This window comes from Molossus molossus, unplaced genomic scaffold (assembly GCF_014108415.1).
Source record: "Molossus molossus isolate mMolMol1 unplaced genomic scaffold, mMolMol1.p scaffold_m16_p_1, whole genome shotgun sequence".
Taxonomy (NCBI): domain Eukaryota; kingdom Metazoa; phylum Chordata; class Mammalia; order Chiroptera; family Molossidae; genus Molossus; species Molossus molossus.
Genome location: NW_023425344.1, coordinates 74,011,234 through 74,035,451, shown reverse-complemented (window position 1 = coordinate 74,035,451; position 24,218 = coordinate 74,011,234). Strand labels below are relative to the sequence as shown.

Genomic DNA, 24,218 nt, shown 5'->3' with positions numbered 1-24,218 from the left:
ATTAAATAAAGAAAATCTAGAACCTATCTGGCCTTTCAGGAGAAAGTGAAATCTCCTATGTTAAAGCTCAGTAGACCCACCAGAGTGAGCTTTTCTTAGATGACCTCAAATCAGTGGTCAGTAGCCCTCAGCTATTATTTTCCCATGCCGTCTGTCTTAGTGGCCCTTCAGCCACAGGCAATGACCACGCCAGTGGCCATAATCACAGGACAAAACAGTCTTTTATTTCCACAGCCTTTATTTCTCAAAACAAAGTTGATGTTTCTTCCATGAATTGTCTTGCTTTGGAATTTCTTTTAACGATTCTTCATATGTCTATAGGCTTTCTTTACTGTAAATTCATTGTGGATTAAAAATGGCAATCACAGAGAGCAGAAAGCCAGTATTTTCTAAAGGTGGACAAACTTAGCTAGAGTCACAAACACTCTTGTGTGTGTGCGTGTGTGTGTTCACCACTCAAAGTCACGTCTCCTTCCATCATCATTTATTCCCCCTTTACCCTCTTCTACCCCCACCCGCCTTTCCCTCTAGTAATCACCATACTGTTGTCTGTGTCTATGAGTTTTAAGGGTTTTTTTGCTTAGTCACGTCACTATTTTCACCTGGTCTCCCAACCCCCTCTCCTCTGACAGCTGCAGTCTGTTCTCTGTATCAATGAGTCTGCTCCTATTTTGTTAGCTTATTTTGTTCATTAGATTCCACATATGAATGAGATCATATGGTATTTGTCTGTCTCTGAGTGGCTTACAGTGATACCTCGGTTCTCGAACGCCTTGACTTTCGACCAGGAGATTCGAGAAACTTTTGTCTTGGAATCCGAACAAATATTTGGAACTCGAACTTCCGAGATGAGCCGAGTTGAGCCGAATGGCGTTCATTCGGCCCAGCGCGCCTTGCTTGCGCCATCAGTGTGAGTGCAGAGAGAGAGTCACGCTTTGTGGAGAGAGTCACGCTTTACACTGAATTTAACCCTTAGACATACTGTACACTTTTATTTCTTGTTGAGACTTATGTTTTTCTACATATTATATACAAATTAGGCCAGTAAATAGGCATTTTCTGGGGCTTGGAACGAATTAATCCAGTTTCCATTATTTCCTATTGGGTTTCATTGCTTCGGTTCTCGAACAATTTGGTTCTCGACCGTCCTCCTGGAACGAATTATGTTCGAGAACCGAGGTATCACTGTATTTTACTTAGCATGTTACTCTCCAGGTCCAACCATGTTGAAAAAGGTAAGATTTCCTTTTTTTACAGCCAGGTAGTATCCCATTGCATAAATGTACCACAGCTTTTTTATCCACTCATCTACTGATGAACACTCCTAACTGGTAAATAAGAAACGCTGAAAGTTACTTATCGTGAAAGGAAAGTTGATAGTAAAGCCCGGTTAGGAGCTATCCATGGACGAGTCAACTTATAGTCCTTTGGCCCTGGGAGCTTTAGCATTGTAAGGACTTTTGAGTGCCATTTTGCTCCCTTGGAAGATATTAGATATAGTCACTCTACTTTGGGCTCCTTTGGTAGTTTCCAATATTAGTTCATTTACTAACATGCTTTTATCTCCTCATAGTCAAACTGAGGCTTTAGAAATGGACACGTTTTAAGACAAATCTGACTCTCCAGTGTGGTCTGTGAACACTCAGCTCTCAAAAGCAATGCGCCAGGCATGTGTGCAATTACGGGAGTGTTTTCCCAGCAGGAAAATTCTCTTTCTTAGCAAATTCCTTCCCTTTGCAGAATTACAACAACTGAGTAGAATGTCACTACAATTTTCACTTGCTTTTTTTCATCTGTTGGCTATTTTTTTCAAATATATAAAGATATGACTGTAACTTTTTTGAAGGCCAACTCTTGTTCAAGCACAAAAATACAAACCTATAAAAAGGAGCAAAGTATAGTGGACAGTGGTCAACACAAGTAAATGAGAACCTTATTTTATTGCAAATCTGAGAAGAAAATAGTATGTAAACTAAGTGGACTTGGATTCTTGAGAAGAGAATATCTAGCAAGTCTCCATGATAGCTTGGTGGGGATCCTTTGGATAATTTTTTTACATGGCCCTTTGCCTCTTATATTTTAAGACACTATTTTTTAACTTGGCACATATTTTTTATTTGAGTTGGACATAGACATTAATCACTTGGCATGCATCTTTTGCTTATTCTTTTTCAATTGTAACATATTCAGTGTTATTTTATATTAGTTCAGGTGTACAGCATAGTGATTTGACAGTCATATACTTTATAAAATGTTCCCTCTGGTATTTCAAGTACCCAGCTGGCCCCATACATAGTTATTACAGTATAATTGACTATATTCCTACTGTACATCCCCATGATGTAACTATTTTGTAACCTCCAATTTGTACTTCTTAATGCTTTCACCTTTTTCACCCAGACCCCCAGGCCCCGTCCCCTCTGAAAAACCATCAGTCTGTTCTCTGTATTTATGAGTCTGTTTCTGTTTTGTTTATATTGTTCTTTAGATTTAAAATATAAGTAAGATTATATGGTATATGTCTTTCCCTTTCTGACTTATTTCACTTAGCATAAAAGCTTCTAGGTCTCTCCATGCTGTTGCAAATAGTAAAATGTCATTATTTCCTAACGGCTGAGTAATATTTCCTTGTATATATGAACCATAGCTTTTTGCCCACTCATTAAGACACTTTTTATCCACGTTTTATGGGTAAATTCATTTGCATCCTATAATGAAGACTTTCTTGGTCACATGAAGACACCTACGAGGGATGGTAAGAAACCTGTCTCCAGTGTGAGAAACCAGAAGAAAATAATTCTGAGATTGCAAATTCTGAAGCAGTTGGAACTAAACCCTTTCTGTTGAAAGTCTACAGAATGCTTATTAGCCATAGTTATCTTTTAGAATTCTCAAGACCTTTCTATTCAAAGTGTGATGCATAGATTAACGATATTAACATGATCTGGGAGCTGCTGCTTCTTATTTTTTTTTTTTATCCTCACCCAAGGACATTTTCCCATTTTTTGTTCAGATAGAGTGGGAGGGAGAGAGAGGAAGAAAGAGAAACAAACATCCACGTAAAAGGGACACATCGAGTGGCTGCCTTCCCTACAACCCAACCAGGGCCGGGGACAAACTGCAACGAGGTACGTGCCCTTAGCGGGAACCGAACCCCAGTCTCTCTGGACAGGAGGCTGACGCTCTAACCACTGAGCCAAACTAGCCAGGGCTTTTTTTTTTTTTTTTTTCCTGGAAGCTTCTTAGAAAGACAGAATTTCAGCCCTGGCCGGTTTTGCTCAGCGGTTAGAGCGTCGGCCTGTGGTCCTGAGAGACCCGGGTTCGGTTCCCGCTGAGGGCGCGTACCTCGGTTGCAGTTTGTCCCCGGCCCTGGTCAGTTGTGTGGGTGGCAGCCACTCGATGTGTTCCTTTCACATGGATGTTTCTCTCTCTCTGTTCCTCTCTCTCCCTCCCACTCTACCTGAACAAAAGATGGAAAAATGTCCTCGGGTGAGGATAAAAAAATAAAATAAAATAAAAAGAAAGACAGAATTTCAGCCCTGGCTGGTTTGAGTGTCGGCCTGCTGTCCAGAGAGACCCAGGTTCGGTTCCCGCTAAGGGCATGTACCTCAGTTGCAGTCTGTCCCCGGCCCTGGTTGGGTCGTGCGGGTGGCAACTACTCGATGTGTCCCTTTCACATCAATGTTTCTTTCTATCTCTCTCCCTCCCACTCTATCTGAATAAAAAATGGAAAAATGTCCTCAGGTGAGGATAAAAACAAAACAAAACAAAAACAGACAGAATCTCAGCCTCCCCTCCCCTAGGCCAGCTGAGCAGAATCTGCATTTCAGCGAAATGATCAGAAGCAGTCTGCAGTTCTCGAACTCGGATGCACATTGAGATCATCTGGGGATCTTCAGCAACTACTAATGCTTCCGTCCCGCCCTCGGAATACTGATTTACTAGGTATGATGAGCAGCCTGGCTATGAAGATTTTTCATAGCTCCCTAGGTGACTCTAAAATGCCCAGCATTTGAGAATGGCTGGTCTAAAGGGCAAGGTTAAAACAAACAAACAAACACAGGAAAAGCTTCAAACTTGTCCCTTCCAAACCAGTCAGTGAAACTTGGCGACTCTCAGCTTCTAGCTAATTCTTCCTCTAGAAGTTCAGCTTGGTTGAGTGTGCATTTGATAATTGCCGCGTAATTGCTTTTCCCATTTGTTTGATTAATGAAGCTGCGTCCAACGATTCTAGGCCGAACCTCCATTCTCTTAGGTGCATATACTCTTTGCAGCTCCGCTATGTCATTGTCAACCTTAGTGTTCTGACTTTAGGGCCCCGGTTTGGGTTCAACAGGAACCTTTCTGAGAGATGTGGGTTTTTTTAGCTAGTGGTTGCTGGACTCACTTTTCATGTTGGGTGGCATGTGGCAGTTTCCCTCTGTTAATTAGAACAAATGTGCCAATTATGTTAATGTTTCTCCCGATACCAATCAGAGAATAATTAGACACAACACATCTGTCTTTCACAGGGGAGTTGAATAGGAAAGGAAAAATGCAAGGTGCTTTGCTCTTTATTATTGACATATATGATTAGATGATTCCTTAACCAATTACACAGTTTAAAAGGTCATGTATTATAAGGGCTAAGGTTGCCGATAGCTACTTGAGGGGGGGGCTGAACACCTCTTATGGTTTGTAATTTCCTGACCAACGTCCAGCTATCACTAAAGGACTTCTGCAAAGAATATAAAGTGCTCTTTCCTTCCATTAAGGAAAATAAATTACACTGCCCTATCAGTAAAATGCAGGTAATGTTATTTACCCTGAGCCACGGAAAGAAACACGTTCTTAAGTAGAATAATTTAAAACTCTCAAAAATAATTAAACTTTATTCATACAAAAGATCACACGGAAAGACATCACAAAATTTAGCCTTTAAGATTATATTGCAAGTGTTGTAAACATTTGTCAATCACCATCAGATTTATAGTTTATTACAATTTCTGCTTGTGTGTTTTCTTGTGTCTTAACCTTGGAGTTTTCTGATTAAAGGAAAATTGATGTTGCTTCTATTGTTTTATTGGCACTAGTAAGGGCCTATACTTGGCAGGGTTTTAGAGAATGGAGATGGAGCCACATCATTTTATAATATGGTGATGCCTCTACCTTTGTGTTGTTTCTGACGGTCTGAAACCATCACATTAGTTTTCTTGAAGGCAGTCAAAGCCTATCTTAAGCACTTTATTGGTAAAGCTTTTTGTTTAGTTTAGAATTTAGAGTATATACACTGCAGCAAATATGGATCACATTCTTGATATTTAATGATACTCAACTATATACTTTTGTCATCTAAAAGTAAAACATCATCATGCCTGGTCAGTGTGGCTCAGTAGTTGAGCATCGACCCATGTACCAAGAGGTCAGCAGTTAGATTCCTGGTCAGGGCACATGCCCAGGTTGTGGGCCTGATCCCCAGTGGGGGGCATGCAGGAGGTGGCCAACAGATGTTCTCTCTCATCTATGTTTCTCTTTCTCCCTCTCCCTTCCTCTCTCTCTAAAAGTAATAAAGAAAAAAAATTTTTAATTAAAGTAAAACATCATGATTGTTGTTGTAACATCTATATTATTGTGCCTTCAAATATATTGTCACTATTGCTCTTTAGAAACAGTTGGTTAGAAAATAAGACTGGAATTTCAGATTACAACTTTTTCTCTTACTGTGCCATTGATTTGCTTAAACAAAACAAAGGAACAACTCAAAGCAGACATTTAATATATTTGAATTTTATGTAGTGTCAGGCTTTCCTAGAAAACCCTAACACGAATCATCCTGGGATATGTTCCTTTTGCCCAGGGGTTGGAAGGATGAGGCAACAAGAAAGAGGAGATGGTTGATGATTTATTGTTATATATCATCCTACCCCAAATATTTGTATTTATTTTTTATAGTAAAACATGAACATAGTTATGTTTTAAACAATTTTAGTAGTAAAACATAAAATAAGCTCCTGGAGAAAAGTAGTGTTTGGAAAATAATGGTCTTGTGTAAATGTGTCTCCCACTTGAAACACGCGTAACGTTGGGAGTTGGAATCCGTCGTAGGCAGTCCAGCCTTCAAGCTGTTTAATTAGAAAGAGGAGATGGGAGTGAATGAAGGTGAGAACATGCTCATGGGAAGTCAAGATTAAATTGAGGATTATAATTGATCCCATATTTATGAGCTATAAATGGATAAACCATTGGGTACATTGATCTACTTTTCTTTGCCTTTGCTGATGATAAATAACTGAAATTAAATTAAAACTGAAGAATGCAGTGTTTAGGGAAGAGATAATACAGAATTTCTGAAACACAAGGGTGGATGAACGCTGGAGAAGCCTCTCAGAAGAGGCTGTGGAACTCTGGGCCACCGGAAAAAGATCTCCATGTTTTGCTGCAAAACTTCTCTTTCCCTGGCCGCACTCATATAGCCAATAGTTCTAGAGTTTATAAAACATCAGCAACAGTAAAACTATAAGACCATGCATCTAGGAACCATAAAAGAATCAATCCTTAAATCACACCACACACAGGAAGGGATGGCAGTTTGATACACCTTTTCTGGGAACACACAATATTGCGCCAATATGCTGCAGTCCTAAAACTTAATCAAATTGGGAATCACTCGTCTTCGTTAATGAAATCATGTTAGAGTTTTTTGAGAACTCTGTATCTTCCTACTATGAAGACTCATAAACCAACAGACAGTGCTATGTGGTGATAAAATGAAAGTCAGATTTCTCCCAGTTTTGTTTTTCCTGGTTGGTATTATGAATTTGAAGATATGTACTTCTTAATAAAGACACTAAGGAAGACTGAATCCTCAATGTTTAAAATACATTGATGCAACCCTGGCCGGTGTGGTGCAGTTGGTTGAGTGTTGCCCTGTACACCAAAGGGTCACCGTTTGGTTTGATTCCCAGACAGAGTGTGTGCCCGGATTGTGGGCTCAATCCCCAGCAGGGCACGTGCTGGAGGAGGCCTATCAATGTTTCTCACCCCCCCTTCCTCTCTCTCTAAAATCAATAAAAACAGATTTCAAAAAAAATACATTGATGCAACCTTGTTTGGGTCACCTTAGTCTTAGAAAAAAGGCAATTAAATTTAATTTATTAACTGCTTCCTAATTTCAGGAGCTTTCTCTTCCTCGCACAGCTCACTAAGTCCTCCTCTGCCCCCAGGAGAGGCCCGCCCCTTGGTGCAGGTGAGGATTGTGGTCCCGGCAGTTTGCAGCCTGCAAGTGCTGCACACTCTGTGTGGCGGCAGGGCCGGCACACGCCAGGCGCACTGACGCCAAGCCCGGGCTTTTCTGTAACAAAAAAGAGTTTTATTCACAGCATGTTTTCGAAACGTAGTTCATTAGAATTGTAGGCGCTCTGATCCGTTTTCATGAACTAATCAGACAATATCCTGACAAAGAGACCTTTTGAAAAATTCATTTAAGAAGTGTTACATCATCTCTTCGGTTTCCAAAAAGCAAGCACGCTTATTTGTTTTATGTTGCTATTGTCTAAACTTCATGAAATATGAAAATTTTAGAAGTTCCGAATGTAGAAGAGAATTTAAATTCAAATACATATTTATATCTTTTTTAGAATATGTCAATAATCTTTAGATATATTTCATTTGGTGATGTCCAAGAATTTTTTTCCAAATATTTTTCTAAAATAAAATTAATTGATATTTTCTGTAAGTTTTCAGGACACATATTTTTGGTTTCTCACAATACTGTTCTTAGTTCTGTGATAAACAATACTTTTTTAGTATTCAGAAGCCATTTTTCAGCTTCTAAATATCAAAATATTATGATTAAAACTTTACAAGTCATAATTATTAATCATTTTGTCTAATTTCTAGCACCCGTGATATCCTTGGTAGCTGTTTAGTGGATACTCAATGAATGAACCAATTTTGAGTAGGTCCTACAGACTTTTATTTTCCTGTGCAATCATGTCTTTGTTTCTTCTCTTTGAATGTGACTGCACATCTCATTTAAAGCAATGCTTTGTTACAAAATCTTGTTGCTTACAGTTTTTATTTCCTGTGTGGGTAAACTTCATCCATTCATGCCTCTGCTCATTCATTCTTTCTTTCTTTCACCACACTTTAGTCATGAGGCTTTATTTCTGCTTCTTAAACAACGACTTTTGCAGTTGCTCTTCCCTGTACCTGCAACACTGTGGCTCAGTATAATTGGCATTTTCTAGGTATTCGTGTCCTGTTCATGTCCCGGAGGCCTTCCCTGTCATCAAACACAAGAGACAGCAAGCTGTAGCCTGCAGGCCAAATACAGCCCACCACCTAATTTCGTAAATAAAGTTTTAGTGGAACACGACCATGTTTATTTATTTACATATTGGCTATGGCGGCTGTTTAGAGACCATATAGCCCACAAAGCCTAAAATATTTACCATGTGGCCCTTTACAGAAAATGATTTTTGACTCCTCATCTAAAGCACTGTGTGATGCTGATTTATTTTTTCCCCCAGCCCTTAGGACAACTGAAATTATCTAGTATGTGTATTTATTTACATAGTGTCTTCTCTCTCGAGAATCACTTGGTTCATTGATACATTCCAGGTACCAGGAAGAGTGAGACTACATGGCAGATGCTACACAAATACTCACTGGACAAACAATCGATCCAGTTTGAACATCTCTGCTGGGGTCCTGTGATAGATACTGTGACTATAAGATGAATATATATATTCAGAGATGCTCAACATGTATCATACTGAATATATCCTATACCTGTGTTTAATCACGCTCTCAAGAGCTCCAGAGGAGTCCACAAACTTTACACAAATTATGACAGTCCAGTGTGACAAATGGTTTGAAAGAATGCTAGAGTCACACCCGAAAGGCAAGCGCAGACTCTGCTTAGCAGACATGGAAAGGGCTACAGACAGGAAGTGCTCCTGAGGTGCACATTGAAGAATGCGTGGCCTTCTCCCAGCAGAGAAGAAGAGCTCGGCATTCTCAGTAGAGTGCACAAAAAATATGAGGGAGGGTGTTGCCATGGCAGTCACAAGCTGAGGACAACTCCGGAAATTCCGTACGTCTAGAGAGTAGGATTACATTTTCAAGATTAAGCAATATTTGGGGATGGCTTATAACAGGGTTTATAGGGCACATTATGAAGTCTGGATTTTCACTGAGAAACAATAACACAATGGAGAACCGTTTTGTTTAAGTTATCATTTATAAGTTTTATTTTTAGTGAGAATTGTTGGAATTAAAATAGTATCACAATAGCCAGAGTAGGGCTAGAGAACAGGGGCCAGGTTCGAAAGCCATTTTATGTACCATGCATAACTCAGTGGAGTGGTTTTGAAGAGAGGCGTGAGAGGCATAAGCTTTGAGTTTAAGGGGAGGAGGATCATAACTCCATTAACTAAGAAGACCAGGAGGACCGAGTTCATACAGAAAGGACTGATGTGAGGAGATAATGACATCAGTTCTGCACCTGTTATGTTTTTGGTATCTGTTGAGCATGCAGATGGAATTATCTAGAAAGTCATGGAAAATATGAATGGAGCCTACTAAAAATTCCAACTGAAGTTAATGATTTTTGAGTTAGCCTGAGAGCAAGTGAGATTACCCCGCCAACGCATGTTCTCCAGTTGTTCAAAAACCTGGCAGAAGAGGGAGCATCACCCGAGAAGCTTTAACAACACCAATGGCCAGGCCCTTTGTCGGCCGATTAAATCAGACCCTCTGCAGGTGGGACCCAAAGCATGGGCAGGTCTTAAAAGCTTGCCAGGTGATTCTGATGCACACAATTCAACCCACGGCTACAAAATTAAAAGGGGAGTATATAAAAGAGATTTCTGCAAAGAACTATAAGAAAATAATGGATGAAATAAAGGGACCAGTGAAAAGGTTTGAGAAAGAACAGCTAACCAGGTGCCAATAAAACAGAGAGAGAGAGAGAGAGAGAGAGAGAGAGAGAGAGAGAGAGAATGCCTGTGCATTGGACAGTTAGGAAAGATGCTGGTCAGCTCTGAAAGGGAAGTTGGAGTTGAGTGGGGAGTGTAAATCCAGACAGCAGTGATTTGAAGAGTGAGTGGGCAGGTGAATAGACAGACACTGAATATTCTGCTCTTTCAAGCAGTTTGGCCTCTAAGGGAAAAAGAATGTGGAAGCACACCTGGGAAGGGCAGGCATGTCAAGAGGTCATTTTATTGATGGTTTGTTTTTAGGATGGAAGAGACATATGCATGTTTGTGGGTGACTTAACACAGAAGAAAGAAATCTTTGAGAGGAGTTTATATATATTTTTGGTTTGTTTGGTCTGTTAAGAAGACACACACACATGTCATCTACTGGTATTAAGGAAGATCACAAAAATATTGAGAAATCTGTTGATGACCTAGAGCTTCAAAGAGCCTAAGAGGTAGAAGAAGTGAGCAGTGAGTGCAATTTCTAATTGCAAGATTCAGCAAGGTGGAGTTGGGAGTGGTCTTGGGGGTGATGCATACACCCTCAAGTTTGTGTCTTCTGGGTAAATTTTCTCTTTTCTATTTGCTAACACTTTTCAGCTAGAGTAGGATGATCTTATTTTTGTTTGTTTTTCCTTGATTGAATGTTGAACAAGATCTTACAATGGGAAGATAAGTCTTTACCATATTGCACTGCTCAGCATCCTTGCCAGTAAGCATGCTGCCTAAGAAAATAACAAACCACACAGGGTATTCGATTAGATTTAACATGGGTGCATCACAGCATCTAGGTGTTCTCCAGTAGAAGGTGTCTTTAGAATAGAACTGGATAGAATGCTGTTAGGTTAAAAAATGTACCCATTAAAAACATTTTAAAATAGCTTTCATTTTGCACTAGACATTATTCTTTCCTGTTTTTTAAACTTAAACCTTAATTTATAATAGTCCTTTAAACTAGTAAAGACACTTACATAATGTCCTGGAATAAATTATTTACTCTGCTGAAAAACAATCATATAATACCAACTTACAGTTGTATAGCAGTCATAAAAAATTATTTCACATATTATGATTTTCAGTCCCACAGCAACCTTATGAGGGAGTTAGGAAAGATGTTAGTATTCTTATTCTAAAGACAGAAAAATAAGATTTGGTGATGTTACATGACTTGCCTAAAATCACAGAACTGATGAATAGGACAGCTGAGTCTTAAATCTAGACCTTCGTACTTGGGACTTGGGTGTCTTTTGTCAAGATGTCATTGGCCTTACATAAAAGTGAAGCAATATACGTAACTGCAAAAGCAGTCAGGTGAAATACATGGAGGGTTCCATTCACCAGTCTCCACTCCCACTCTTATTATCCTGTGATTTTGTCTTCTTAAATCTCAGCCTCCTCCATCCTTCCCTGATAGAGTTCCCTTCTTGATGACAGAATCACTGTGCTCCCATGCCTTAGTTCAGTGATCTTCAAATGTTTGCTAACATATCCCTAAAAGACTTTATATATAATATCTTTTATTATATATAAATATATAATATATAAAACATGTAACAATTTTCCTTTGGTATCTAAAATTTTTATCTTAAAATTAAATCACTGGGAAAGACATTATGTCTAGTTTTATTATAAATGTTTAGTATCTTTACAAACATTCTAATGATTTCTTACCCAACATCATCCATTGACAAAATATGAGAACAAATTCTTGTTTAGTAGTAGGAATACTTATAGTGTTCCTTTTTCTACTTTTGTTTGTATTTCTACATTATTTCCTCTATAAATTTTTTACTTTAATTTATTTTGTGCATAAAGTTTTATTGATAATTTTATATTTTTGTAATGAAAATATGCATATAAATTTTATTTCTTATGACTGTAGAGATTTAAATGTTAAATTTCTTTTGGATTAAGTTGTCAGTATATTCATTATTATTAGCACATGATTTGTCTAAACAACCCAAATATACTGCAAATTTTGAAAAATAATTATTTAGCAGAAATACTGAAGTTTTATTGGAAATAGATTTTTTCATAGGTGAAATGGGGTTGCATTCTCCATCAGTTAGCTCATTTAGCATGTTTCAGTGTTATTTACCACTGACAGGAGACAGAATAAAATCAATTTTATTTCTATCACTCATTTATAATGGATACAAATACAGATGAAATTCTCTTCATCCATAAATAAGTAAAGAGGAATACACAGAGTTACTCATTCTCTACACATTTTACCACTTAGAAAATTTTGCATACTGCTAGGCACTTGAATCCCAGCTTGAAATACCACTGCCTTCGAATTCCTTTTTATCTAAACTGGAAAGCATTTGCCCCTAGTCCTTTATACGCCACAATTTATTCCTCTATGTGGTTTCAGATGTTATTTCTCCAGGTAATATGCACGTGAAGAGAACCTTCTAACGGTAGAATTAAAAACTCCTCCTTCTTAAAGACATTTTAAGTCACAGCTCAAAATGTGAGGAGTAATTCTGGAGAACGAGGAGGCTTTCCTGATGCGTCTGAAACCAAAGCGCACCCAGTTCTACGGTCAGCTCTGCAAGTAGACCTGTGTTGGGTCCCTAAGAGTCAGCGGGGTAGTAATGCTAGCATATGGGTCCTATGGATAGCCCCAGTGTCCAGGGGAGCACCAGCCAGAGGCGAGCACGAGCCCACGTCTGGAGTGGCTAGGGCGTGTGTGGGTGTTTCTGGGTCTTCCACCGTCACGTGACCCTGAGCCGCCTAGGGGGTGCCAAGCCTGCGCTGCGGCTGCCTCCTCCCAGGGCGCAGCTAGGTACCGGGGAGCTGAGCTCAGGCAGTCCTGGCTTCAGACCTGGCTCCTTCACCAGCTGCCTAAGCCGGTGCTAGCTCTTCTCCACCAGCATCATCCTTCTCGTTTGAAAAGTAGGAACAGAACTACCTCTCTTGCAGTGCTGTTGTGGCGTACAGAGATGGTAAATATAAAGCACCTCTCCGGGGACCTGGAATGCTCCATACTAGTTCACTGATTTCCTCCTTTTTCATTCGTCACCAATACACTCCATCACTCTCACCCCTTTCTCTGTCCTCCCAATTTCAGCACAGGGAAAAATCTGCTTTTGAGCTCTCTTATACCAGGTCAGAATCCTTTAGGGACCCCAGGGTGCGCTCTTCCTCTTTATGTCACATCCTCTACTTCTCCCACCCCAGGGGGTGGTAATTATTCCACAACCACAGGATGCACCTCTCCATTTCTCTCTTCTTCCCCATTAGACAAGTCCCTTTGCCGGGGAAGCCTTCCTGTGTGGGGAGGAAGAGAAGCAGACGGGAGCTCGGGACACCCAGTCCTGAGCTGGCAGGCAAAGGGGATCGCTGGGGTGGCTGGAAGGAAATTCCATGTCTTGGGGATGTGGATAAAGGGGTTAAAACTAATGATGTGTGCCACTGTGTGGGGTGAGGTGGAGTAGAAACTGATGTCATTAAAAGGACAAGTGATGAGGATGAAGTTGAAAGAGGAGGAGAAAAGACTGGAGAACTCACAGTAGTAAAATAAAAACTCTAAACATGTGATGGTTTAGGTCTAGGTAAAAGTAATAGTAATGTAGAAATTGGCCAGCATTTATAACAAGTACAATTATGAAAATTTCTCAAATTAATGTATTAAAATTTCTTTTATTAAAAATCTATTCTGCCCTGGACGGTTTGGTCTCAGCGGTTGGAGCATCGGCCTGCGGACCAGAAAGTCTCAGTTTAGCATTCCAACTACATTAGTCAATGAGCACATAATCACTTATATAGTCACTGTACAATCTTCAAAAGTTGTAATCTAATGGTGAGTTGACTTTGTCCCAATGGGCATGTCAGTGAAAGCTAAAGAAATTCAGATATTTTCCTTTGTGTTTTTCGATTGACATCATTTCTCTTGTATTTTTTAGAGTGGTTTGGGTTATGTCCCATCTTCTTTAGTATCCTTACTCGTCTAATATTAATAATAATTGAAGAATATTTACTGTATGCCAGATACTAAGTGACTTGTGTATTAACTTCTTGGATCTTTAAAAACCTTATGGAATGGGTTCAAGGATCATCCCTGTTTTACAAATGAGTTCCCTGAGGCGCGCTGGCTCTAGAAGCTTCTCCAGGCGAGAAACAGAAGTGGCAGAGTCAGCTGTGAACCCAGGCAGCCTGGCCAGAGAGCAGTCCTCTTAGCTGATACTTCAGCAACTGCTTCTTTAAGAAAGATTCTCAGTCGCATACAATGTAATTAATCAACCCCGAACATAAGCATGCAAACAGGACATCCTAATCTCACCTGGTAACTATTTTTATTACCTGTTCATAAAGTCTCATGTCTTTATAAACACTTGAGGGAACGACTCAGATATGCCCCAGATTCTGAAAAGACTGCAGCTACTGAGCCACAAGGACGGAAGCAGCACTTGACCTCCCTGCAAACCTGGCAGCGGGTTATGCTTTATGGGAAAAGCTTTTTATTGTTTTCTGAACTTCAACCTATTTTTCTCTCGTCTTGAATGTTTTATGCATAGCTAAAAATAACTCCCAACTCAGAAGACTTCTTCCACGTATAAATCAGATGGTTTGCGAAATGGGAGGGATGGGAGGAAGCAAAGTCTCAGCGTGAAATCGACAAGCAGCGTTGAAATGATGGAAACATGAACAGAATTCAGAGGCCAGGCCAAAGTGCTGACACCTGATTAACCAAGATTAGCCTACAGATAAATGGCATTGCAACGATATAATTAATTACTTACTATTCAATACAGCAAAATTCTTGCATAACAGAAGATACTGTATTGTTTTCTGGGATTTTATTTAGGGCTTATGTAAGGAGACTTCCTGTGGAATTTCCTTCAAATGGAAGAGGGTCCCTTTTTCTGGTGGTGCAGTGTTCTTGAGTCATTGCATAAAAAGGATATATTTTTAATAGAAGCATATATTTGAAAGCTTTTATATGGATTCCTTTTGCTGATTCAGACAATCCCTTACACGATAAACAGGGTTATCCTCATGCATAATTTTCCTTTCCATACATCCTCTCTTAAATTTTCAATGACCACTTTATCACTTTTGTCTAAGCCAAAATGGGTATGAATTATTTGGTATCAATAACCATGTTCAGTCACGTCTTAGGGCGAAGACAGAGACAGTCTAAGAGCAGCAGACGTCTTCAAGGAGTTGTCGCTAGTGCTTCACAGGAGAAAACAACACTGTTCATGGAAGCAGAGGGAATGTCAGCAATCTGGCTGCAGTTGAAATCAGCTGTGCTACCTGGCTTTCTTGTAAGATTAGCCCCATCTGAACTCATCATTACCCTTTCTTTCCTCCCTCAAGTCCTTTTTACCTCCTTGATCCTTGATCCACACGCAGGTGCCCAAACCAGAAACTGAAGTTGGGTCTCTTTTGCACCCTTCTTTCCAAACACAATCAGCTCTTCTGCCCTATCCCTGGTCCCTTCCAATCACCGTCTGAATCCATTCTTTCTCCCCAGCCCTCTCGCTGCTTCCTTTATTCTCTCTTCCTGGTCTCGTTAGGGCTATGGCAAGAGCCTTGAACTGATCCCTAGCTTCCCCTTCTAATCCACATTGCCCCGAAAACAATCATTTTAAATCAGCGACATGCATCCTCGGATTGCAGCAACCCTGGGTGAAGGCCCGATGCTAGGACGAGCCCCCGGATGGTTTCCTGAAAGCGGCCGCATCCTTGCCCCACTTCCCCCGACTACGCCGTCCTTACCCGGCCCTCCGGGGCCCAGACCCCAGGGCGCATCAAGCCCGTGCCAGAGCAGGTGCTGTCGCCTCCTCAGCGTCCTCTTCACCCTCCACCTTCCTTCATGTCCTTCCCAATAAGCCTAATTTCACCCTCAGAGAGTAGTTCAGACATTTCGTCCTCAGATGTCCTCCTCCCACATTACTTGAGCCTCAAGTTGCCTTCGCCCTGCACACGTTTGTGGTTTCTCTCTCTCACTGTAACTGCTTGTTTGCAGGTTTGTCTTCTCATCCAGGGCTCCACAAGCCCTTATCTGACTTGTCTCTCTTGCCAGCCCTTGACCCAGTGCCCGGCACGGAGTGGCCCTCAGTGCTCGTGGGATGTAACTGAAACCACAAGATGCCTAACTCTTCATTTGGTGAAAATTAAAATTCTTGGGAATTTTGAAGGCTCAGGTTTACTATGATCACCTTGATTCTGTGTTTACTGGATGCAAGTCTGTAATATTTACTCAATTTTTTTTTTTTTAATTTTCCAGCAAACACATGGGTAGACTAGAAAGGTGTGCCACTTTCAAAGATGCCTTAGCTAGAACATGCTGGCCCTAGGCCACTTTAGACTTATAAATGGCAGTAAACATTGGGGGTTTCCGAGCATAGCTAGGGGCCCTCCTCTGCCTCATGGTTTCTCCAGTGAGTCCGCTCGGAATCCAGGCCAGCTCCGCGGGACTGTGCTGCAGGCAGTGGAGATTTGTGTTCTTACTCTGAAACAGAACGTAGTGGGAAGAGAAGCTGAAGATGGCCCTTACTGAGTATATTTACTATTGATTTTTACAGTTAGAGCACCAACTTTATAGAGACCTAGAAATGTGTGTATAAACAGACTTGATTGCACCACATGACGTGTTGTTCACACGTTCAACAATACTAATTAAGCACCTACCATATGCCTGCTTCAGGCCTCAGAAATATAACAAGGATCCAACACAGACCAAGCCCTGGCTGGGTGGCTCGGTTAATTGGCGAGTTGTCCCATACACCAAAAGGTTTCAGGTTCGATCCCAGTCGGGACAAGTATGGGAGGCAACCAATCAACATTTCTTTCTCACATCCATGTCTCTCTCTCTCTCTCTCTCTCTCTCTCTCTCTCTCTCTCACACACACACACACACACACACACACAACACCCATGTCTCTTTCTCTCTCTCTCTCCAACATCCATGGAGCTTATATTCTGGTAGAGGAGACAATTAACTAAAACCATAAGTAAAATATAGACTATATGAGATAGTGAGAAGTGCTATTGAGAAAACAAAGGGAAAAAGGAAAAGAAATTGGGGGCACAGGTAGAGGGAGATGTTGTAGTTTTAAGGTTGATAGGGAAGTGACTCACGGAGTGACATCCAAGTACAGGCCTGAGGGAGAGAAGGGGACAAACTGCAGATACCTGGGGAATGATCCTTCCGGGCAGGTGCACCAGCAGACTCAGGCCACCAAGGCAGAAGCACCCCTGCTGTGCATAAGGAGGCGAAGGGAGCCAGCATGCTGGAGAGAAGAGAGACAGGGAGGGAGAAGAGTCATGAGCCACAGAACAACATTTAGGTCTGCCACGGACCCCACATATGACATGGTCCCAGATTACAATGTAGTCAAAAACTTCCTGTCCTCTGACAGCATAGCCATCGTAGTGTTGTCATGCAACACGTTACTCATGTGTTTGTGGTGGTGCCGGTGTGCGCATGCCTACTGCAGTGCCCGCCACGTAGAAGTACAGCACTTACAATTATGTACCATACAGAATACCTGATAATGACAATAAACAACTATACTGCTTTTTTGTATTTACTGTACCATAGTGTTTAATCACTATTTTAGAGCATATTCTTTCTACCTATTAAAAAAGTCTGCCATAAAACAGTATGCCATGCTATCCCAGCAGGAGCCTCATACATCTTATGTTTACTGTTATCTGTTGATTGAATCATGGTCTCTTGTGCTTGATTTAATGCTGTGTTGTTTTATACAGTAACATGCCATACTGTCTTGTAACCTAGGAGCAATAGCTGTACCATAGAGGCTAGGTGTGTCATAGGCTATACCATCTAGGTTTGTGAAAGTGCACACTCTATCATGTACGCACAACAGGGACATTGCCTCACATACGTTTCCCAGAATGGATCCCAGTCATTAGAGGAGATCTCAGAGTGCGGCCAGTGTGGCTCAGTGGTTGAGCATCAAGGTTACCAGTTCGATTTCCGGTCAGGATACATGCCAGGTTGTGGGCCCAATCCCCAGTAGGGGGCAGGCAGGAGGTGGCCAATTGATATTCTCTCTCATCAATGTTTCTATCTCTCTCTCCCTCTCACTTCCTCTCTGTCTAAAATCAATAAAGGAATTTTCTTTTTAAAAAAGAGGGAGATCTTAGAGAGGGCAGGGGTCCTGGTGATGCAGGCTTTTTGGGTCCTTGTAAGGACGTTAGCTTTGACCCTGGGTACTGGAGAGTTGGAGATGAGGCATAGCACGATCTTTGGGTGAAGATTCACTCCAACGACTGTGTTGAGAATAGACTGCCGAGGGCCAAGGGGAAAAGCAGAAGGTGGGACAGGAAGTTGCTGCCATAATCCAGGAGCAAAGTGGTGGTGACTTGAAGCAGACGTGGAGTGGTAGTGAGGAGATGAGAAGTTGTCCGGTTCCCACGTGCTGGTCTGACATAACTGGGCGAAAGGGGAGTGAGAGAGGAGTCAAGGCCAAGTCTGCAGTGTTGTCTCAGTGACTGGAAGGATGGGGTTGGCATAATGAGATGGCTATGGCTGGGGGCGGGGCAGGTGTGGAGGGGCAGCCAGGAGGTTGTTGGACAACCGAGTGGAGTTGCAGACAGGCAGCTGAAAAATGAGTTCGGAGTTCAGGGGGGCCTGGACTAGAGATAAATTCAGGAATCATCTGCATGAGCCTGGCTGAGTTCATCAGGGAAGTGAATGTGGATAGACAACAACAAAACAGAGATCCGAGGATGGAGCCCACACAGGGAACAGACCTCAGCCCGCGGAAGCCATGGGGATGGGTTGAAACAGGACAAAAACCAGGAAAGGGCCATGTCCAGAGAAAGCAAGTGAGGAGGAGGGGACCCACTGGGTCAAACACTGCTGCTGAGTCAACTAAGGAGAACACTGAGACTCATCAGCACCTCTGACAGCAAACGTAACTGATGTCTTGGAAAAGACCACTTCTGGTGAAGAGGCAGAGGTGGAGGCGGATCAGAGTAGATTCCGGAGTGATGGAAAGGGGAGGAGTTGGAGAGAGTGAATGTGAACAACTCTTTCAAGGCATTTTGTGAGGTGAGCGGGGACCTGTGGGGGGAATAGAAGCAGAAACGAGTGGGAGAGATTCTGTTGTAAGTTGTGAAGATAACTGCACGTCTGTATGCTAATGGAAGTGACTTGGTGGAGAGGGGACAGGAGTGATTTAAGAGAGAGAGAGGAGAGTTGCGGGGACTCGCCCATGACTATAGAGAGGCATTGGGAGGCAAATGAGAGGTGACCGGAGCACAGAGAGCTGGCCCGGTGACCAGGAGAGGTACCAAACAGAGGGGGCCAGGCCGATGGCAGGAGCTTCGGAAGATGTGATGGTCAGTGTGCCCCGCAGGGTGGAAACTTGGTCATCAGCTGAAAGTGTGGACGGAGGGGGAGGCAGTGTTTAAGGCGAGAGGGGAAGGTGTGAAAAGGCTGTCCGGGAGTGCGAGTCAGTGAACGGACAATGGAGATCTACTATGTCTTTTTGGCAGAATTAAGGGTTCACTTGTGTTCTGTTTTCATGAATGTAAGATGAGCCACAGCCACTTTCCACTGCAAGGATAAACGGCGGTGTAGGGAAGAGTGAGCCAGTGAGCACCTTGACGAGAACCAGGAATGAGAGCCCTGAGGGCATAAGGCGAGGGACTGAAGATAAAGTCAGACACCGGCGTTTGCACTTGGTAGAAAGAACAGGAAACGTGAGAGGGTGAGAGATGTAGTCGGTCAGTTCAGTGGACTGTAGGACCTGGTGCAGGTTTGTTAAAATAGGGGTCTTAGAGAGAATGAGCAGGGAAGACAGAAACTGGTGGAAAGAGAGGATAATTGAAACCGAGTTTAAGGAAGGGTTGCAATTAGTGGTAAAGACAAGAGCGAGGCCAGTGCTGCTCAAACTGCAGTGTGCATGTAAGTCCCCTGGGGTTATTATAATTCACCTTTTTGTTCTTTATTGGTTTTAGAAAGAGAGGGAGGGTGAGGGAGAGAGAGATAGAAACATCGATGAGAGAGAACATCCACTGGCCACCTCCTCCATGACCCCTACTGGGGATTTGGCCCACAACCTGGGCATGTGCCCTGACCAGGAATCAATCACATTTTGATTCAGTAAGTCTAAGGGGCAGAGCCTGAGAGTGTGCATTTCTATCAGTGCTGTCGGTTCAGGGGCCTCATTTCAAAGGCAATGGTCTCATGTGCTATCCTCAGCCCTAGCAGTAAACTGAGCCCCATGGGAGTTTATAAAACACCGGTGCTCAACCAGTCTTGACCAGTGAATCAGAGTTTCTCTCCCTTGGATTTAGAACAGGTATATTATAAATGTTCTCCAAGTTATCCTGCAGGGATTGAAAACCCCTGTCCTAGAATATGTGACCATGAGTGCAAGTGACTTGGAATGAAAATCATTGCAGGAGGGAAGCTTATGGAACCGAGGGGCCAATGTGTAGAAAAATGTCATCTTTTGGTTATTAAAATCATTAGAAAGTATGACAGAAATGGTGCTGGATAAAAATCACTGTGGCCCTGGCCGGTTTGGCTCAGCGGTTAGAGCGTCGGCCTGCGGTCCTGGGAGACCCGGGTTCGGTTCCCGCTAGGGGCGCGTATCTCGGTTGCAGTTTGTCCCCGGCCCTGGTCGGTTGTGCGGGTGGCAGCCACTCGATGTGTTCCTTTCGCATCGATGTTTCTCTCTCTCTCTCTCTGTTCCTCTCTCTCCCTCCCACTCTACCTGAACAAAAAATGGAAAAATGTCCTCGGGTGAGGATTAAAAAAAAAAAAAAAATTACTGTGAACCCAGAGATCTACAGATGATTACCAAAAAATATATAGGACGTGGCTGACATACCTGATGGCGTGGAATTTAAAGCTAAGATGTTTGGACAGAATGGTCTGGAACAGACGAAGCAGAGCCAGGAGGGCACTCACTGCAACCCCAGGCTCAGTGGTATGCTGGAGTTGGAGGACATTCTCCATCTGAGTGGAGTCCAGAGACACAGTAGCCTCATGAAGAGCTAGGTTTTCACTTAGAGAAAAGTGAAGAAAACAATCTAAAAATAAATGGGAATTTTGGAGGATTTTACTGCTGTGTTCCAAGACCGGATGAAAAGATTCTGAGCATTTTGGGGGGTAGGCGATGGAGAGGCGTAGGCAGGATGAGGATTCCAGGACAGGAGGGAGCGACGGCCTGTAGTCTGGGCCTGGGTTTCTCCTGGAGATGATGTTCTCGAAGCAGGGCGTTGACTGGGAGTGTGGAGACCTGGGAACTAAGAGGAAAGGTCTTACAAGAAGCCAGAGAAGTCCTGGGCTCCCCTCTTCATTTCTACGGATATTTTCTAGCAGTATAACTTTTGCTTCTTCAAACAAAGGCATACAAATGTGGAAAACAGATCGAAGATGAGTATCTCTGGTTAAAGCAGAGCCCCTCCAGGGCCCAGGGTTTCCCCATAATTCTGAGGATCCTCAGGGGTCCTCAGAGCTCAAGCCACAATCACCACGCCAAGGTTGATGGGAAACATCTAAGGAAGATGCAGCCACGTTTAAGGAAGTAAAGCCCATACACCCAATAACCACATAAGTCTTTTAAAATCTTTTGTCAACTATTTCCATTGGTCTCTTTTCTGCATGTTATAGTCTCTTCAAATAAAAAGTGCTTTGCAACATCCCTGGGGACTCTCGATGTCGTTCATGATCAGGATAACGATGCTGTTGCTGATATTACATGCAGAGAAGAAACCATAATTTTGAACAGTCACGAACTCAGGGCAGGTTCTCCAGAAACAAACCACAGGAGGCAAAGGCTGGGATGCCAGTGGTTCCTATGGATGCACCCCCAGGAGAACCTCGGGGCGGGGGCAGCAAGCAGGGGGGAAAGGAGGAGCCCAGAAAGAGTTTGGATTCGGGTGAAGTCTCAAGGAGGTTGTTTCAGCCTAATCCCTGGAGGGGGGCTCTGAAGAGTAACAACTCAGATTCCAACTAGGACTGGCCGATTTTCAAAAGTTCGTTTCCACACCCTGTGAGTCGATGTGAAGGGGAAATTGTGGGGGAAGCTGGGAACCCCATGCACCTCCAGGCAAAGAGTCCAGGAGCCCAGTGGCATCCCAAAAACAGTAGCAGGTATAGGTCCTTGAAAGAAAGGTACACACAGTACAGACAGACACACGCAAGTGGAAGGGATCCAAGACCAGCAGAGGGGAACCTAACTGCCTTCTATAAGTGAAAAGCTTTCTTCAGAATGGCATAGATTACCTAGGTAAAGAGAAAATTTTAAAAATATTAAGGGCAGCCTTCAATTACTGTCAAGTGGATTTCTGACAGTAGGAATTTGCTGACATCTCCCTTGCCTGGCTAGCAGGATGACATTATCACACACACATGGTCATATCTTAAGAAAATCCAGGTCAAGTGAGAATGAGTATCTGATCAAATCTGCATCTCCAAGCATGGCCCTGAATGAGCGTGCCGTCTGTATTTGAGAACAAAATGCATGTTTTAAAACTCCACTGCGTTGGATGGTTCCATTCCCTTCCTCACTTCCATTCGTGTAAATACAAGAATGTCTCCCTGTTTCAAATTCACATTATTACAAATAGTTGCTCTTACCTACTTTCTCGTTTCTTTTTATTTTTCAGGATTGTCGTTGGCTTTTGTTTTCCTCTTTAAATTGTGACCTCTCTTCTGCCGAATAGAGGAGCATTGTTTTGGGGTCCCTGGGTTAGGCTTAATTGGGGGTTGTGCTACATCAAGCGCACTGACAGATTTAGGGATTAATTTCCACACCTCCTGAGGTGCGAGAGAAGCTCCTTAAGAATTTGAAAATGGCAACACGGTTGACTCCCTACCGGTAAAGGTTACCTGTATTCACATTCACACTAATGCAGAAGGAAAGTTTAAATGTGGTAAATATCAATGTTGTTTTGCTTTATGGAAAAACCTGTACTTAAAAGGGAGAAGAAAGACACAATTTACAGGACAAGAAATAGTTTATCCTTTATAGGGCTGCTTATGCAGATACATCTCGCTCCTTTCATTCTGTAGGGATAGCATCGCTGTTGCTAAGTTGATAATATTGCAAGAAAAAGAGTAGTTTAATCATTTGGGCCATTCATGTCCGTGGTCAGGTTCCCCAGGAGCAAACCATGAGACAAAGATTTGGTGCTAGCGATATACAAAAGGAGAGAGTTGAGTATGGTTTACATGCGCTTTGGATTATATTGAGAGTTGGTAGAAAACCTTTTTTTTCCCTCAACTATTTTGGCTTAGATGCATCTCCAAATATGTGTTTACAGCATTTTAAAGTAAGTGCATTTTCAGGGAAATTTAGTCCATATGTTTCCGCAAGGCTACACGTAAATCATCCAAATGGTGTTTTATTAGAGCTACGTGGGGAAGATGCCTCTCGAGCTTTTTAAATAGTTCCCATACTCTTCCTGAAAAGCTGCGGGTAGCTTGCCAAAAGTAAACAAATCAAACAGCAAAAGGGTTGAGTTCAGTTTGAAATGCTTAGCCTATTATTTTTGATTGGGTTCTGAACTTGGCTGCGGCCCATTCCCTGTTCCTTGCCTGCAGGGCAAAATGAAAACAATTTGAACACTGTATTTCCCAGTGGGTTCATTGACATTTGAGAATCTGTAGTAGTGTGGACAGAATCAGCTTGCTTGGCAGGTGAATGATACTTCCCGTGACCTCAGAAAGTTACTTCCTCCCTGCTTGTAGAAGTTCATAGCGTGGAACAATGTTACACATACTGCAAAACCCAAGTAGGACAGGCAGCCATCAGCGGGTGCAGACTGGGGAATTATCTATTTCTCTTGTGCACCTGTAGGTGGAATGGTTGAAAAATGAAGACATAATCGATCCTGTTGAAGATCGGAATTTTTATATTACTATTGATCACAACCTCATCATCAAGCAGGCCCGCCTCTCAGATACCGCAAACTATACATGTGTCGCCAAGAATATCGTTGCCAAGAGGAAAAGCACAACGGCAACTGTCATCGTCTACGGTGAGTGGGCTTTGGGGTCTCAATCAAGTACATGTCAAAGTACGGATCTCATTTGAATTTTTTTTTTTTTTTCTTTTTGTATGTGCCCCTAGTGGAAACCGAACCTGGGACTCTCTGGTCCACAGGCCGACACTCCAACCACTGAGCCAAACCGGCCAGGGCTTATTTGAATTTTAAAACATCAAATTTGAGGTCCCTTCGCAATCCCCACCGCTACCCTCTTCCAGCTTCTCACATGGACAGTGAGGGTTAACTGCTTCCCTGATACTCATA

At 42.4% G+C, this 24,218-nt stretch overlaps 1 protein-coding gene across 2 annotated transcripts in view; it reads left to right on the top strand.

Annotated features, from left to right (window-relative positions):
• Positions 1-24,218, top strand: part of UNC5C (unc-5 netrin receptor C) — a 369,308-nt gene that overhangs the window by 270,572 nt on the left and 74,518 nt on the right. For both annotated transcript variants that reach the window (XM_036269940.1, XM_036269932.1), the window contains exon 5: positions 23,765-23,945. In XM_036269940.1, coding sequence (XP_036125833.1) covers positions 23,765-23,945 — 181 coding nt within the window. The remainder of the gene's footprint in view (positions 1-23,764; positions 23,946-24,218) is intronic.